The sequence below is a fragment of the Schistocerca americana genome, chromosome X (genome assembly GCF_021461395.2).
Source record: "Schistocerca americana isolate TAMUIC-IGC-003095 chromosome X, iqSchAmer2.1, whole genome shotgun sequence".
Classification (NCBI taxonomy): Eukaryota; Metazoa; Arthropoda; class Insecta; order Orthoptera; family Acrididae; genus Schistocerca; species Schistocerca americana.
The window spans coordinates 197,595,166-197,611,451 of record NC_060130.1 but is presented as its reverse complement, the minus strand read 5'-3'; the positions used below and the strand labels follow the sequence as shown (position 1 = coordinate 197,611,451).

The 16,286-nt window shown below is 40.6% G+C and overlaps 1 protein-coding gene across 1 annotated transcript; it reads left to right on the top strand.

Annotated features, from left to right (window-relative positions):
- The first annotated feature begins 723 nt into the window (after window positions 1–723).
- On the top strand, window positions 724–9,540 carry LOC124555912 (unconventional myosin-Va-like). Its single transcript, XM_047129969.1, has 5 exons — window positions 724–789; window positions 5,963–6,056; window positions 6,479–6,697; window positions 6,801–7,150; window positions 9,406–9,540. Exons 1-5 carry the CDS (start codon window positions 724–726, stop codon window positions 9,538–9,540), a joined length of 864 nt encoding a protein of 287 aa, XP_046985925.1.
- Window positions 9,541–16,286: the final 6,746 nt, after the last annotated feature.

The following is a 16,286-nucleotide window of genomic DNA, read 5'->3' as shown; positions in this document are numbered from 1 at the left end:
GTGACTTATAATACACACAACAACAAAACAAGAGTACTTTTCAAAGCCAATAGGGAAAGCATCACACAGAGCCATTACACTTGAATTTCCAGGGAAACAAATATAATTCATTACCGTCTACTCAACCTTGCTAAGTCCACTTCACTCACTAAAACATTACTGTCCAAGTAGCTACTGGCTCTGCAATGTGATGTAATGGCTCTGACTACATAGCAAATCCATTTCCACTTAAAAGCAACACTTGCTTAGAACCCTGAAAAGTTCAACCCAAAATCCATGCCCTTGCAGGGTACATACTTTCAGAATCTCTCAGTTTCCTCTACTGCAAGAATAACTTGGTTGATCATGAAGGATCACCTACTCCTACTTTCTGAAACACACTAAAAAAATATCACCTGCACTTTAGAAAGCACACAACACCACATACACTCGTGAGGACTACCAGCAGAGTCCTAGATTTTTTACTCTTCAGCCTTTCAACCAGTCTGAATCAGGAGCAGAAAGCAGACAACTTTATTGGTCATATCCTGTTCCTGTTAACATAGCTTCTATATTTTGCTGCTAAAGTAGGGTTTTTAGAACTCTTCCTGCAACATGTTTCAGAAAATGCTTAGTAGGGTTAGGAAATACTGGCTCATCATGCTGATGCCAAACAAAAATCCCCTTCCCCAAGCAGCCAGAAATTGACCAAGGTAACTAATATAACAGACAGGGCTAGCAAGCATGGGTGACCAAGAAATATTGTATCATTGGTTGGGCAATTACATTGCACATTCACCCAGTTTCATGGTGAGTCCAGGTAATACACTTTCACACACATTCCTATGTTAGTGATATTCTTGTCTGATGAGTAGAACTGACAGAAACAGGTCCTGAAATAATTTTCATGACTATTTTGCAAAATGTTTTGTGACTGTATCAGTTATTGGATTACCGGTACGTTTTCTACTAGGTCAAACGTGACTTCATACAGACATGAAATACTGAAATGAAATGTATAGTTTTTTAACAATAATGATTTCATTTCTCACACAAAGATACTGGAAGGTGTATATTTTATAAAACTTTTTGTTAACTATAACTTGATTATGAACAGTATTGATTGATAGAATAACATTTAAAATGCTATATGTTACAGACAAGTAAATATATTTGGTATTGATCAAAGATGCTATCAGCTGTCATTTACTCTGTGCCAAGCTGCAGCTTATCTGAGAAAACCCGGTTTTTGCCATGACCAGTTACATGCATTTTGGTTGGCATATTTTAAAATATTGCTACATCATATACTATCCAATTATTTTTCCTTTGTAACAAAGTTTTTGATAATGAATTAGCTGTTCATTGCTACTGTATGAAGGCAGTATTGATTCACCCAGTATTGTGCCATCTGCTTCATTTCTTTTATATGTTATGCAATATACTGGTTTCAGCATTAAAAAACACCTGTGAATCTTGCATCTTTTGCTTGTCCACTTACATGATATTAATTGTGCAATAAAGAACAGAGTTCGTGAAGCCACAAATGTTAAACTATGGTATTCCATCTGCATTTTACTTGCTGAATGCTTTCTCTCAGTTTACTGTTAGTATGTCCAGAGTTACAGATTTTACCCCCCCCCCCCCCCCCCCTTGATGTGGCTGTCTGATTGAAAATTCTGTGACAATCTTTTGTGGTTTGCCGACCTGTTTGATGTCTCCTTTAAGTAAGAATACTCTATTTTAAAATGCTGGCAAGCAGCCCTTAGTTTCTTGTGTTTTGCTTAACTTCAGCCATTGTATATAGACTAGTGAGTACAAAGAGTGTATCTGTTATGACATAAGTATAAGATTTCATTGACAGATTTATTATGAGTGTATCTCAAGACTATATTGTCCCAAATTATGTGGCCAGAGATTGTGAGCCCAGAGGCAATACATGCATTGCCTTTCATGATACCTTCACCACAGAGGATATGGGACTTAACAAATATCCTACATGTCCATTATAATTGTGAAATGTCAATATTGCCCAGGGATAAATGCCAGGTTCTTTTTCACATATCATCATCACCACTGGAATTTTTTTTTATAAACATCTCAGGGTTGTAATTATGTGTAAACAGATAAATGAGAAACATATGGGGGCCAGTTTTAGATAACAGAGAATGGAGGAGGAGGAAAAATGAGGAAATCTTCCTTCTGATGTGACAAACAACTATCCTACAGAAGATAGAGCAAAAGAATGCAATGAGTGGGCAATGTAGCCCGTATGCCAGGTGGAAGACAGGCGAAGATGGCGCCAGCAGGGAAACCAAACACCAAACGCCAAACGCCCCATTGGGCGACCAAGGCAGCACTGGATGGATGACCTGGCAAAGGACCTAGCAGCCCTGGTAACTGAAGACACCTGGAGGAACCGGGCACAAAACAGGAAGAAATGGAGGCAGTTTGTGGAAGCAGTGCGTGGTCTGCAGCGCCTGTGATCGCTAAATATCTATCTATCTATAAAAATTGTAGTGCAACCATTTCTTTGGTATTTGTATAATTAATCATCATCATCATCTTGGACAGTTTCCAGCCACTGGCTGGGTCTGTCGGGAACACAAGCCTCTCCATCGTGTTCTGTCTTTCCACCATTCCCCCCCTCTTCCACCTTCATCCAGTTCTCTCCTCTTCTCGTCACACATTCCTTCACTCCCTTCACCCATCTATCTCTTGGTCTTCCCCTGGGCCTCTTCCCCTCCAGTTGCAGATCAAACATCCTCTTTGGAATTCTTCCCTCATCCATTCTCTTCATGTGTCCATACCACTGCAGTCTTGATTTTTCTATCCTGTCCTGTACTGGTTCCTCCTTTAGTCTTTCCCTCACATACACATTTCGCAATCTGTCTCGTCTTGTTACACTCAACCTGCTCCTCTGGAACTTCATTTCACTAGCTTGTATTCTACTTTTGTCGCTTTTGTGCATTACCCATGTCTCACTTCCGTATGCCAATATGGGGAAAAGTAGGTTCGGTATATAATTCCCTTGGATTTCTGTGGCACCTCCTTGCTCCAAATAAGCCCCCTAATGCATTTGAAGAACTGCCCTGCTTTTCTGCACCTTTCATTTATTTCCATTGCGTTTCCCCCCTTACTTTCAATCATGCTTCCCAGGTACTTGAAGTTCTCTACCACTTGTAGTTTTTCCCCTCCACAAGTTATATCCACATTTGGCCTATTCTTCTTCCTTGTTGTGACAATTATTTCACTTTTCTTTGCAGAGAAATGCATTCCATATTGTGCTGCCGTTGCCTCCCATACATCTAACTGCTCTTGCACCTCCTTCTCGCAATTTCCCCATAACATCAGGTCATCGGCAAAAAGCACTGCTTTCATTTTATGATCTCTAATTGCATCTGATACTTGCTGTAGGATTTCATCCATAACAATAATAAACAATAAAGGCGAAAGTGCACTTCCCTGTCGCAGCCCATTTTCCAGCTTGAACCATGCAGTACGTTCCCTCCCCACTTTCACACAACTCTCACTTCCCTCATACATTTTTCTGACTTTTCGTGTTATCTCTTCATCTATCCCTTTTGCGTTCAGCACATCCCAGAGCTTGTCCCTATAGATATTGTCATACGCCTTCTCAATATCTAAAAAGGCCATGATTAAGTCCTTCTTGTACTCATAGTGCCTTTCCTGCAGTTGCCTTACCGCAAATATGAGGTCCATTGTTGATCTTCCCGGTCTGAAACCGTACTGCTCCTCTTGCAGTCTACTTTCAATACTGCTTCTTATTCTCTTCTCCAGGATCTTTTCATAGATTTTTCCACAGTGGCATAGCAGGGTGATTCCTCTGTAGTTCTCACATCTCCTTTTATCCCCTTTCTTGAAGATCGGGACTATAATTCCTTTCTTCCAATCCTCAGGAATTCTGTTCTCCTTCCACACCACCCTCAGCACTCTGTATAGCCACTGGGTTCCTACTTCTCCTGCTGCTCGTATCATATCCACTGTTACTTCGTCCCAACCTGGTGCCTTGCCCCCTTTCATCCTCTTTATGGCTTCTTCCACTTCATTCCAAGTTAGATCATCGATTTCCCCACTATTATAATCGTCTGCTGCCTTAGGCTCTCCATCACTGTTAGTTACCCTCTTGACGGCATTCAACAGATCTTCAAAGTTCTCCTTCCAAATCTTTTTGAGCTCATGCATTTCCTCCTCAACTCTTCCATTATTATCCATGATCCTCAGGCACTCGCTTCTGTCGTTCCTCTTATTTCTTACCATGGTTTAAAGTACTTTTTTGTTCCCTTCACTGTCCTCTTCTAACATTCTTGTCCATTTTTCCATCCACTTCTTCTTCTCCGCCCTTACTATGGTCTGTGCCGCTTTCTTGCTTCCCTTATATTTTACCCTAGCTTCCTCTGTTCGGGTCTGGAACCATTCTCTGAAGGCTTTGTTCTTTCGAAGTACTGCCTCTTTACATGTGTTGTTCCACCATGGGGTTTCCTTACTTCTCCTCTTTGTGCTAGTTCTTCCGCACACAGTCTCAGCTGCCTCAACTAGAGCCCTCTTAAAATCTCCCCATTCTTCTTCCACTGTTCTCTGATCTTCCTTTGGCAGCTTCTTCCTGATCAGTGTCTGGTACTGGGTCCTCCGTTCATCCTCTTTCAGCATCCATGTCTTCAACCTTTTCTCCTGTATGTCTGTTGCCCTCCTATCTTTTTTCTCTCTCAGGGTGGCTACCAACAGCCGATGGTCACTGTCTAAGGCCTCAGATGGAATGACCTTAACATCTGTGAAGCTGTTCATCAACTGCCTATCCACTAGTACATAGTCTACTACTGAAGTTTGGGACAAGTCTCCACTGTACCAAGTTATTTTGTGGCTACTTCTCTTCTTGTACCAGGAATTTGCGATCGCCAGCCCATTCCTCTTGCAGAATTCCAGCAACAATTTTCCTTCTCTATTTCGGTTCCCCCAGCCCTCTGGTCCCATTATCTCCTCGAATCCTTTCCTGTCTGTGCCAACATGTGCATTGAGGTCCCCTATTATAATCTGATTACTTCCATTTAGCTGCTTTTGCATGTCATCTTCAAATTCCTCCTTCTCCTTTTTTGTACACCCCACCTGTGGGGCATATGCTTGGATGATTTCAATGCTTTTTCCATTCACTCGTACTCTGGCTTTTATCATTCGATCATTGATACCTTCCACCTCCTCCTGCAGACCCTCTCTGACCACTATTGCCACTCCATTTCTTCCCCTCTCATTCACTATCCAGTACAGTTTACATCCTTTACTTAGTGGTTTTTCACCAACTCCTCTCCACCTAGTCTCAGCAAGTCCCAAGATGTCCAATTTCCTCCTTTCCATCATTTCTACAATTTCTTCTAACTTCCCAGTTAGAGCCCTTACGTTTAAGGTGCCCAGTCGTAAACCATCTCGTAATCCTTTTCCATTGCTTGGTCGGTTTCCTTTAAATCCGTTCCGTGATCCGAGGCATGTTCCCTTTTTGAAAGCAGTTGATTTATCCACTACTGGCTTGCTAGGCCTATCGCAGCTTCACCAGAGCCCCGTTAGCCGTCACGTTTCAGGGTTCCCATAGGGCCTTCCCAGCTACCGTAGCGGTCCTGGGGCACACGAAGTCCCCGCTGTACATCGCCCCTATAGGCAGTCCCCTACTTTGTGCCGTTGCCCATCTCCCACGACTTGGACGAGGGGTTGGACTTATGGGAGACTGTGTAATTAATCCCACTTCTTATTATTTTTAATGTTTTTTTTTAAATTTTTCATTTTTTAAGTCGGTGCATTCAAATGCAGCTTTGTTCCCTACTGTAATAATGATGAACTGAACTAGTATTTTTGGGCAAATTTAGATAGATATTGATTTTTACCAAAAACATTCCAAACAGCAGAATAAATTTCAGGTTAAACTATTTGCTTGTCTGTCTTAATTGTTGGTAATTCTTGTGTATGCAAATTACAGGATCTTCAAGAGAAACTAGATTTAGCCAAAGAGGAAGTGCAGCAATGTAAGCTCCATTTAAAATTAAAAACAAAGGCAGTGGAGGATGCATGTTGTAAGTAAATTTTTGAGCACAATTCTCTCTCTCTCTCTCTCTCTCTCTCTCTCTCTCTCTCTCTCTCTCTCTCTCTCTCTCTCTCTCTCTCTCACACACACACACACACACACACACACACACACACACACACACACACACACACACCACACCCTCCCCCTCTCTCTCCCTGCCTCTCTCTCCCTGCCTCTCTCTCCCTGCCTCTCTCTTCCTGCCTCTCTCCCCCCCTCTCTCTCTCCCCCCTGCCTCTCTCCCCCTCTCTCACCCCCGTCCCCCTCCCCCCTCTCCCCCCCCCCCCCGGCCTCTCTACCCCCCTGCCTCGTGTGTGTGTGTGCGCGCGTGCGTGTTTGTTTTCAGTGAAGTGCAATGATGATGACGACTGTGTAACAGCTTCTTCAGAAAGAACATTACTTTTTTCCTAGTGTTGGCGAGTAAATTAAATAACAAAGCTGAAACTGTTGAAAGTGCAACACAGAAAGCTCTAGTGAAGAGCCAAGATCAAAAGAATAATGTAAGTGTGGCAATAAAGAAAAGAGTGAGAAGAAAGAAGAGAGTGCCAAGAAAGAAGGAGAGCATTTATCAAGGCATGTTTGAATTTCACAAGAAGGATGTTAAACAAATTGTTTGGCATCTGATATTTGGTCAGTACACATACCTGTACATTTTTAAAATGATGTTCATTCATACTTTTTCTGTGTTGAGTTACTTGCATTGTTTCTTAATCTTTGATTGTTATAATTGCAGAGTTGAAGCCATGTATTGCTGTAACACTATTGCCAGAACTGCCTGCCTACATTCTGTTCATGTGCATTAGGCACACAGACCATACAAATGATGATGAGAAACTATGGTCACTGCTTACAGCAACTGTCAACACCATCAAGAAAGTTATGAAGGAAAGACATGATGATATAGATACAATGATTTTGTGGCTGACAAATACTGTGAGACTTCTGAATAACTTGAAACAGTATAGTAGAGACAGAAAATTCCAGACTGTAAATACTCGCAGACAGAATGAACAGTGTCTAAGGAACTTTTATCTCTCTGAATACAAACAAGTTCTTTCCAATACTGCTGTAGAAATCTACCAGGTATGCCTCATATTTACTGTAACTCTGTAATTGTTGTACAAACAACAGAGCACAGATAGTAATTTGTGTCAGTAATGTATTACTAGAACATGTAACTAACCCCTGTAAAGCATGCTGCAGTGACATCAACCCAGAAGTCAAGATCCTTCTCAAAAATATTCTGTGGAATCTGTTTCCTACCCCACTTTTACTACCCCGGGGAAAACCACTTCCTACTTGCTTCCTAAGATCCATAAGTCCAGCCTTCAGTGACATACCATTATGTTTTGTTGTTGTGTTTCTACTGAGGAAATCTTCATTCTTGCTTATTAACACCTTCACTCAATTACATCCAGCCTATCACATTATACTAAAGTCACTAAGTACTTTACTCATCAACTTTCCACAGTAACATTTGGTGGTCAGATAGTCACTGCCACTTCCATCTGCACTATTTGCCTTGTGTAGCTTCCCATTCCTGAAATCCCCCAGTAATTCCTGGTAATCCCCCCCCCCCCCCTCCACCAACACCCCCTTTACCCACCATACCCCACACTTTCCAGATCTTAAGGGAGAATTAAGTTCAGAGAAGCAGTTATCAGCTGAGTTTTTCGGTTCTCAGAAAGTAGTTTTGGAATACAACAAGCACAGAACTTGTGGTGCTCTAATTGTGTGGGCATAATCTTGTATGAAGCCCTCTGAGAAATCTGCAGAAAGTTGTCTGAAATGGAACTATTGTCATCAAGCAGGTTCATACAAATTCTTTTGATGAATTTTCTGTGCGAGTTTGTTGCAGATTATAGGTGGACTTCCACTTCTATCATCATCATAAACATCCCTCCTTACACTTTTAAAGAAACACTACTGCTGATGCACATCACCTTCACTCATCACATTCAATTATTATACAGCAAAAATTTTGTAATGAATATAAACTACATTGAACAACAGAAAGTCTGGCAAGGAATAACAACAGTATCATGAAAAGGATGGGTTGCCACTCACCACATAAAGGAGGCACTGAGTTGCAGACAGGCACAAATAAAAATCTGCTAAATATTAAACTTTCTGCCAAAAGGCATTCTTTGGAAGTAGAGAACACACACCAATTCACACAAGCACAACTTGCACACACATGGACACAGTCTCCATCTGAGACAGTTGGAGACAGTGGACATGTATGTGTTCTTATATCCAAAGAAAGCTTTTGGCTGAGAACTTAAATCTTTAGCAACAATTACATTGCGCCTGTCTGTTTGTATGTAAGGACTGCAAGGAGTTGTTTCAGCAAACTTTGCAGTTGGTGAATATCACACTGGATAATTAACATGTACAGAAGGCTAAGTGATCTGTAAGCAGTTGTATGATAACTTTAATTCTGGTGGCTTAGAATAGAATTTATATGTTTCATATGGTTACAAAAAGTGGTTGTAGTGATTTACTGAGAGGCAAACTGACAGTCACACATTTGGATCTTCATCAGCTAATATGAAAAAAAGCAAAGTGCACATGCAAAAAATCATGTACTCTTTATTCCATGCATTTGGGTGGCTAGTAGAAGCACAGTTAGTCAGACAATAACTGAAGTTTGATATGCTACTGTGTACGTTACTAAGCTACTTGGAGGTGGGGAATACAGTTTACTATGCTACTCAGAAGTATTTTGGAGAAGCAGAAAACAAAAGGTTTTCATGTATAATGTATCATGGGGGTTAGGCCAAATTCAGTTAATGAAGTATCCAGTACCAGGTTTTATATTGTCTTTCTGATACATGTTTGTATTCATATTATGTGATACTACTGGTCACATAAAAGAATTTATTTGAATTTTTTTGGTTTGGAATTAATAGAAGAATTTGTTTTGGGAATGTTATTATGCAGGTATGTAAGTAGGCCTATAATACTTTCCAAAAAGGGATTATTATCCTAATGATGATTCTGAAATTAAGGAGGACAAACAGAAACTGGAAATAGCTATTTGTATAGTACTGCACATTTGTATTACACTATATACCACATCTGTAATGAGTAGTAAGCACATATGCAAAATGTCAAGAGGTTTTTTGTGGTAGTTTAGACTCTGTTTTTTTACTCAAAGTGTAGATTTCTGGTACAAGAATAAGGAAATTTAATTGGTTTCATGAAAAGCATGTCATGAAATGAAAATTATGGAAAATTCATAATGTAAACAAAGCTACAAAATCTGGAATATCCCATCTCAAATCTGAAATTAATTTAAATAATAATTACTTGTTACTGAAATATTATAATTGTAGAATTCAGTTATGTCATATTTGTTTATAAATGAGGGCTTCATTGAAAAGTATGGTAATAAGAAATGTTCAGGCTTTGAGAAGTTTCTGGTGCACATAGAAGAACTATATAAAGACACAAAGAGTTCCAATGAGTAGTCAGACTTTTACTTCCATTTAAGGGGATATTTAAAGTTAGACACTTGTTTTTAAATGTAAACATGACTTCAGTCTTTCAAATAGTATGATTTCTTGTAAAAAATTGTTAATTAAAATGTTTATTCTCAAGACATCATTTTGGAAGAAGAAATACAGAAAAGGAATGTACAAAGGAGAATTTCAGTCTAAAATATGAAAACCAGCCTGTCAAAGATATTGATGTCAATGACCATCTAAAACTATTGTACTAGATCATGAAAAAAGCTCTGTTCAAGTTTGTAAGTATTGCTTTCCAGTGACAATGTGACAACTATGTCATGCAACAGTGATTGTTTAGCAAACCAGATGTGCACTGATAATGAATCACGATGCTTGTTCTATTCAAAAATATTCCCCTACATGTTGAGATCTTGAAGAATGAAATATAAATATTGATGTAGTGAATTTGGGAACTTTACTTACATATGGGATCATGTTTCATCAGCAGCTAAACTGTAAGTATTGTATAAGGTGTTCTAAGTTTTAAAAAATCTGCATAGTTGGCTTAAAGCCCATATTGGGACTAATATAATTTTTCTTTATTTTTTTTCTCTGAAAGTGAAGAAATGCATAGGCTGGAATATTTTCCAAGGAGGCATATAAATCAGCCATCATTATATGGTTTGAGAGGATGTACAGATGAAATTAATAGAAAAAGGCACTACACTCTGAAAATGGCCTATGAGAAAATACTGTTGTTTACAAATAATATCTTCGTACTTCCATAATCATGTTTGTGACTAAATGTAATCCAAACAGCATATTTCAAAACTTTTTAAAAAAGGTTTTAAATGGTGTGAGTTCTAATCATTCTAGGCAGTATACACATTACTGGTTTCGGCTTATAGCTGCATTCTGATGAAGCAATTCATACTTGTACTTACTAACATTGTGATTTATCAGTTAAGCAGTAACAAATCAGCCCTAACTCTACAATAATTTATTATACTGTTGTGACACTGAATCAAAAGAACTATTATCATTACTTCCAGAATGAGGTAGGAGACGAGATACTGGCAGAAGTAAAGCTGTGAGGACCGGGTGTGAGTCATGCTTCGGTAGCTCAGATGGCAGAGCACTTGTCCGAGTAAGGCAAAGGTCCCGAGTTCGAGTCTCGGTCGGACACACAGTTTTAATCTGCCAGGAAGTTTCTTTATCATTACTTGTTTGGTGAAATTATATATAGAGGGTGTAACAAAGATGTATGGCACAAATTGCAGTACACATTCCTCTCACATAGAAGAAGAAATTATGTTGTATGGACATTAGTCTAGAAACGCTTTGTTTTCTTGTTACAACTCAATTTCTCCAACTCATTAATCATGGGAAACAAACAAGGACAGAACATTAGAATCATGGAACACTTGGTGATGTCTTTTTATGTTGTGCATTCCCAGTGTTGTGTTTACGTGTCCCTGTTGCCATGCAACATACGTCAGTGCTTCTTTACAGGTAACATCAACTGTTACAGTGATCAGTATGACCATTGCAGGCACGTGGATTACTATGTAAAGTTAATCAGAGACTCGGCTCACATAGTGGCAGTATACAAAAACGCAAAGATGGTGAATGCCCATTTGATGTATGGATCAGCTGATGGCAATGGCACTCACACTCGATGTTTGTAGTGGGGGAGATTTCCAGAATGAAGGTGCTCTGACAGGGAAACATTTGAAGCCCCTGATCATTAACTTAGGGAACATGGGACATTTAAGCCCAATACTCGTGATCAGGGAAGGCCTAGAAGGATGAGAACTCTGCAGTGGAAGGCAGCAATTCTTCCTGCAGTTGATGATAACCCTAGTGTCAGTACAAGACCTGTGGCTGCAACACTGAATGTTGACCACATGACTGTCTGATGAGTGTTACATAAGGACCAGCTGTATCCATACCATTTACAGCATGCACAGGCACTACCAGCGACTGACATTCCTTCACAGGGCAGTAGAGATGCAAATCATCTTCATGCCACACATGCCAAATTGTGAAATGGCTTATACCCATTTTCGATGCAACATGCCATGACCTTGTTGAGAGTGTATTTTCCATCAGTGTTAATGTCTCCTCTTCAAGGTTTTGTGTTTGCACTGTGCATTGATGACTGCATCTGTCAGATCTTTGCACCTGTAACACAAAATGAATACACCAGGTTTTGAAGTAGGCCTTAAATGCACATGTGCTGTTACGAGAATGTACCAGTGGAAAACACCTCAAATGAACCTGTCACTTGTACGGATCTATGTATGGCAATAATGTGCACGGATATGGCACTCAATGATTTGGAAAACACTGAACGTATAAATGTTGGGCAGTGTGAGCATTTCCATTTTGCCACCCTGTATGCACTGTGCATGTCTGCCTTTTTCTGCCAAGAATAGTGCGCCATTTCCTGTCTGCTCCACACAGTAACAAACACAAGAATGTTCCTGTTTGATGACAAAATGATGCAGGGTGAACTAGGCTCTGCAGTGTGCACGGATGCTGCCCTATATGCAGCACCTATCAAACAGGCATTTGCACAGTCAAAATCAATGTATTCATGCCCCAGTAAGAGACAGAAAACCTGTAGTGTTGTCCCACCTGGAATATCCACAACTATGTCAACTACAATGTTTGCAAATAAAGTTCATAAAACTTCAACCCAGTGCCCCTTTTACTTTGATGTCACAAATGCACTGAAATTGTTGCCCTGCAGACCTGCTACCATGACAGCTCAGATGGCATGTTGTGTGCCTATCCTCTTGATGGCATGTGATGCAGTTCGTGTATCTACATCTACATTTATACTCCGTAAGCCACCCAACAGTGTGTGGCGGAGGGCACTTCACGTGCCACTGTCATTACCTCCCTTTCCTGTTCCAGTCCTGTATGGTTCGCAGGAAGAACGACTGCCAGAAAGCCTCTGTCCACACTCGAATCTCTCTAATTTTACATTCGTGATCTCCTCGGGAGGTATAAGTAGGAGGAAGCAAAATATTCGATACCTCATCCAGAAACGCACCCTCTCGAAACCTGGACAGCAAGCTACACCGCGATGCAGAGTGCCTCTCTTGCAGAGTCTGCCACTTGAGTTTGCTAAACATCTCCATAACGCTATCACGCTTACCAAATAACCCTGTGATGAAATGCACCGCTCTTCTTTGGATCTTCTCTACCTCCTCTGTCAACCCGACCTGGTATGGATCCCACACTGATGAGAAATACTCAAGTATAGGTCGAACAAGTGTTTTGTAAGCCACCTCCTTTGTTGATGGACTACATTTTCTAAGGACTCTCCCAATGAATCTCAACCTGGCACCCGCCTTACCAACAATTAATTTTATATGATCATTCCACTTCAAATCGTTCCGTACGCATACTCCCAGATATTTTACAGAAGTAACTATTACCATTGTTTGTTCCGCTATCATATAATCATACAATAAAGGATCCTTCTTTCTATGTATTCACAATACATTACATTTGTCTATGTTAAGGGCCAGTTGCCATTCCCATCCGCTGCAGATCTCCCTGCATTTCGCTGCAATTTTCTAATGCTGCATCTTCTCTGTATACTACAGCATCATCCGCGAAAAGCCGCATGGAACTTCTGACACTATCTACTGGGTCATTTATATATATTGTGAAAAGCAATGGTCCCATAACACTCCCCTGTGGCACGCCAGAGGTTACTTTGTCTGTAGATGTCTCTCCATTGAGAACAACATGCTGTGTTCTGTTTGCTAAAAACTCTTCAATCCAGCCACACAGCTGGTCTGATATTCTGTAAGCTCTTACTTTGTTTATCAGGAAACAGGGTGGAACTGTATCAAACGCCTTCTGGAAGTCAAGGAAAATGGCATCTATCTGGGAGCCTGTATCTAATATTTTCTGGGTCTCATGAGCAAATAAAGCGAGTTGGGTCTCACACGATTGCTGTTTCCGGAATCCATGTTGATTCCTACAGAGTAGATTCTGGGTTTCCAGAAATTACATGATACACGAGCAAGAAAACATGTTCTAAAATTCTGCAACAGATCGATGTCAGAGATATAGGCCCATAGTTTTGCGCATCTGCTCGATGACCCTTCTTGAAAACTGGGACTACCTGTGCCTGTGCTCTTTTCCAATCATTTGGAACCTTCCGTTCCTCCAGAGACTTGCGGTATGCAGCTGTTACAAGGGGGGGGCAAGTTCTTTTGCGTACTCTGTGTAGAAACGAATTGGTATCCTGTCAGGTCCAGTGGACTTTCCTCTGTTGCGTGATTTCAGTTGCTTTTCTATTCCTTGGACACTTATTTCAATGTCAGCCATTTTTTCATTCGTGCAGTGACTTAGAGAAGGAACTGCAGTGTGGTCTTCCTCTGTAAAACAGCTTTGGAAAAGTGTGTTTAGTATTTCAGCTTTATGTGTGTCATCCTCTGTTTCAATGCCATCATCATCCCAGAGTGTCTATATATGCTGTTTCGATCCACTTACTGATTTAACGTAAGACCAGAACTTCCTAGGATTTTCTGTCAAGTCAGTATATAGAATTTTACTTTCGAATTCACTGAACGCTTCATGCATAGCCCTCCTTACCCTAACTTTGACATCGTTTAGCTTCTGTTTATATGAGAGGTTTTGGCTGCATTTAAACTTGCAGTGAAGCTCTCTTTGCTTTCGCAGTAGTTTCCTAATTTTGTTGTTGAACCACGGTGGGTTTTTCCCGTCCCTCACAGTTTTACTTGGCACATACCTGTCTAAAACGCATTTCACGATTGCCTTGAACTTTTCCCATAAACACTCAACATTGTCCATGTCGGAACAGAAATTTTCATTTTGATCTGTTAGGTAGTCTGAAATCTGCCTCCTATTAATCTTGCTAAACAGATAAACCTTCCTCCCTTTTTTTATAATCCTATTTACTTCCATATTCAGGGATGCTGCAATGGCCTTATGATCACTGATTCCCTGTTGTGCACTGACAGAGTCAAAAAGTTCGGGTCTGTTTGTTATCAGTAGGTCCAAGATGTTATCTCCATGAGTCAGTTCTCTGTTTAATTGCTCGAGGTAATTTTTGGATAGTGCACTCAGTATGATGTCACTCAATGCTCTGTCGCTACCACCTGTCCTAAACATCTGAGTGTCCCAGTCTATATCTGGTAAATTGAAATCTCCACCTAAGACTATAACCTGCTGAGAAAATTTATGTGAAATGTATTCTAGATTTTCTCTCAGTTGTTCTGCCAATAATGCTGCTGAGTCAGGAGGTCGGTTAAAGGAGCCAATTATTAACCTAGTTCGGTTTTTGAGTATAACCTCCACCCATAATAATTCACAGGAACTATCCACTTCTATTTCATTACGGGATAAACTACTACTAACAACGACAAACACGCCATCACCGGTTGCATGCAATCTATCCTTTCTAAACACCGTCTGTGCCTTTGTAAAAATTTCAGCAGAATTTATCTCTGGCTTCAGCAAGCTTTCCGTACCTATAACAATTTCAGCTTCAGTGCTTTCTATCAGCGCTTGAAGTTCTGGTACTTTACCAACGCAGCTTCAACAGTTTACAATTACAATACTGACTGCTGCTTGGTCCCTGCATGTCCTGACTTTGCCCCACACCCTTTGAGGCTGTTGCCCTTTCGGTACTTGCCCGAGGTCATCTAACCTAAAAAATCACCCAGTCCATACCACACAACCCCTGCTACCCATGTAGCCACCTGCTGTGTGTAGTGGACTCCTGACCTATCCGGTGGAACCCGAAACCCCACCACCCTATGGCGCAAGTCGAGGAATCTGCAGCCCACACGGTCGCAGAACCGTTTCAGCCTCTGATTCAGACCCTCCACTCGGCTCTGTGCTAAAGGTCTGCTGTCAGTCCTGTCGACAATGCTGCAGATGGTGAGCTCTGCTTTCATCCTACTAGCAAGACTGGCAGTCTTCACCAAATCAGATAGCTGCCGGAAACCAGAGAATATTTCCTGTGATCCATAGTGACACACATCATTGGTGCTGACATGAGAGACCACATGCAGATGGGTGCATCCTGTTCCCTTCATGGCATCCGGAAGGACCCTTTCCACATCTGGAATGACTCCCCCCCGGTATGCACATGGAGTGCACATTGGTTTTTTTCCCCTCCCTTGCAGCCATGGGGTGTGTAAGGAAGGAGAAGAGAGATGAGAAGGGGATTGGGGGAACCTGTATGCCATACTGCAGCAGGGTACTCTGTTAAATGTTATAATTCATATACAATTGTAGCTTAATTGGTAATTTTTAGACTACCAATCCATGGTGATATACACCTTTGGGAGAGGTGGGAAGTCAGCTGTGCTGGAGGATGTAATTAAGTTGTTCCAGCCTCCATCCTTGAAGGACTTGGATTCTACACTCACCTATAAACTGACCCATTCTCACTCACAGCTATCATTGTCACATGATTATTCCCATTTTAATTTTTTTCTAATGAAGACAACTTTCACATTTTTAAGCTGTAAGTTCCATACAAAGCTACATTTATCAAGTAAATTACTTATTTATTATTACCAACACATTAGAAATATGTATAAACATGAAACAAAAGATATATATTGCTTAACCTTGAAATATTTCACATAGTTTATCATTACATTCACAATTTCTCTCATAACAAGTCTAAAAAATAGTCACAGTAAGTGAACAACCAAAGTAAACTCCACCCCTGTTTTATTAATCTGAATCAGATCTAGCTTCTTTAA

Coding starts and splice junctions, on each gene's coding strand:
- LOC124555912 (XM_047129969.1), top strand. CDS start 724: ATGGGTGACCAAGAAATATTGTATCATTGGTTGGGCAATTACATTGCA. Junction 790..5,962: donor CACATTCACCCAGTTTCATG/GTGAGTCCAGGT, acceptor TGCAAATTACAG/GATCTTCAAGAGAAACTAGA. Junction 6,698..6,800: donor TGTTTGGCATCTGATATTTG/GTCAGTACACAT, acceptor TTATAATTGCAG/AGTTGAAGCCATGTATTGCT.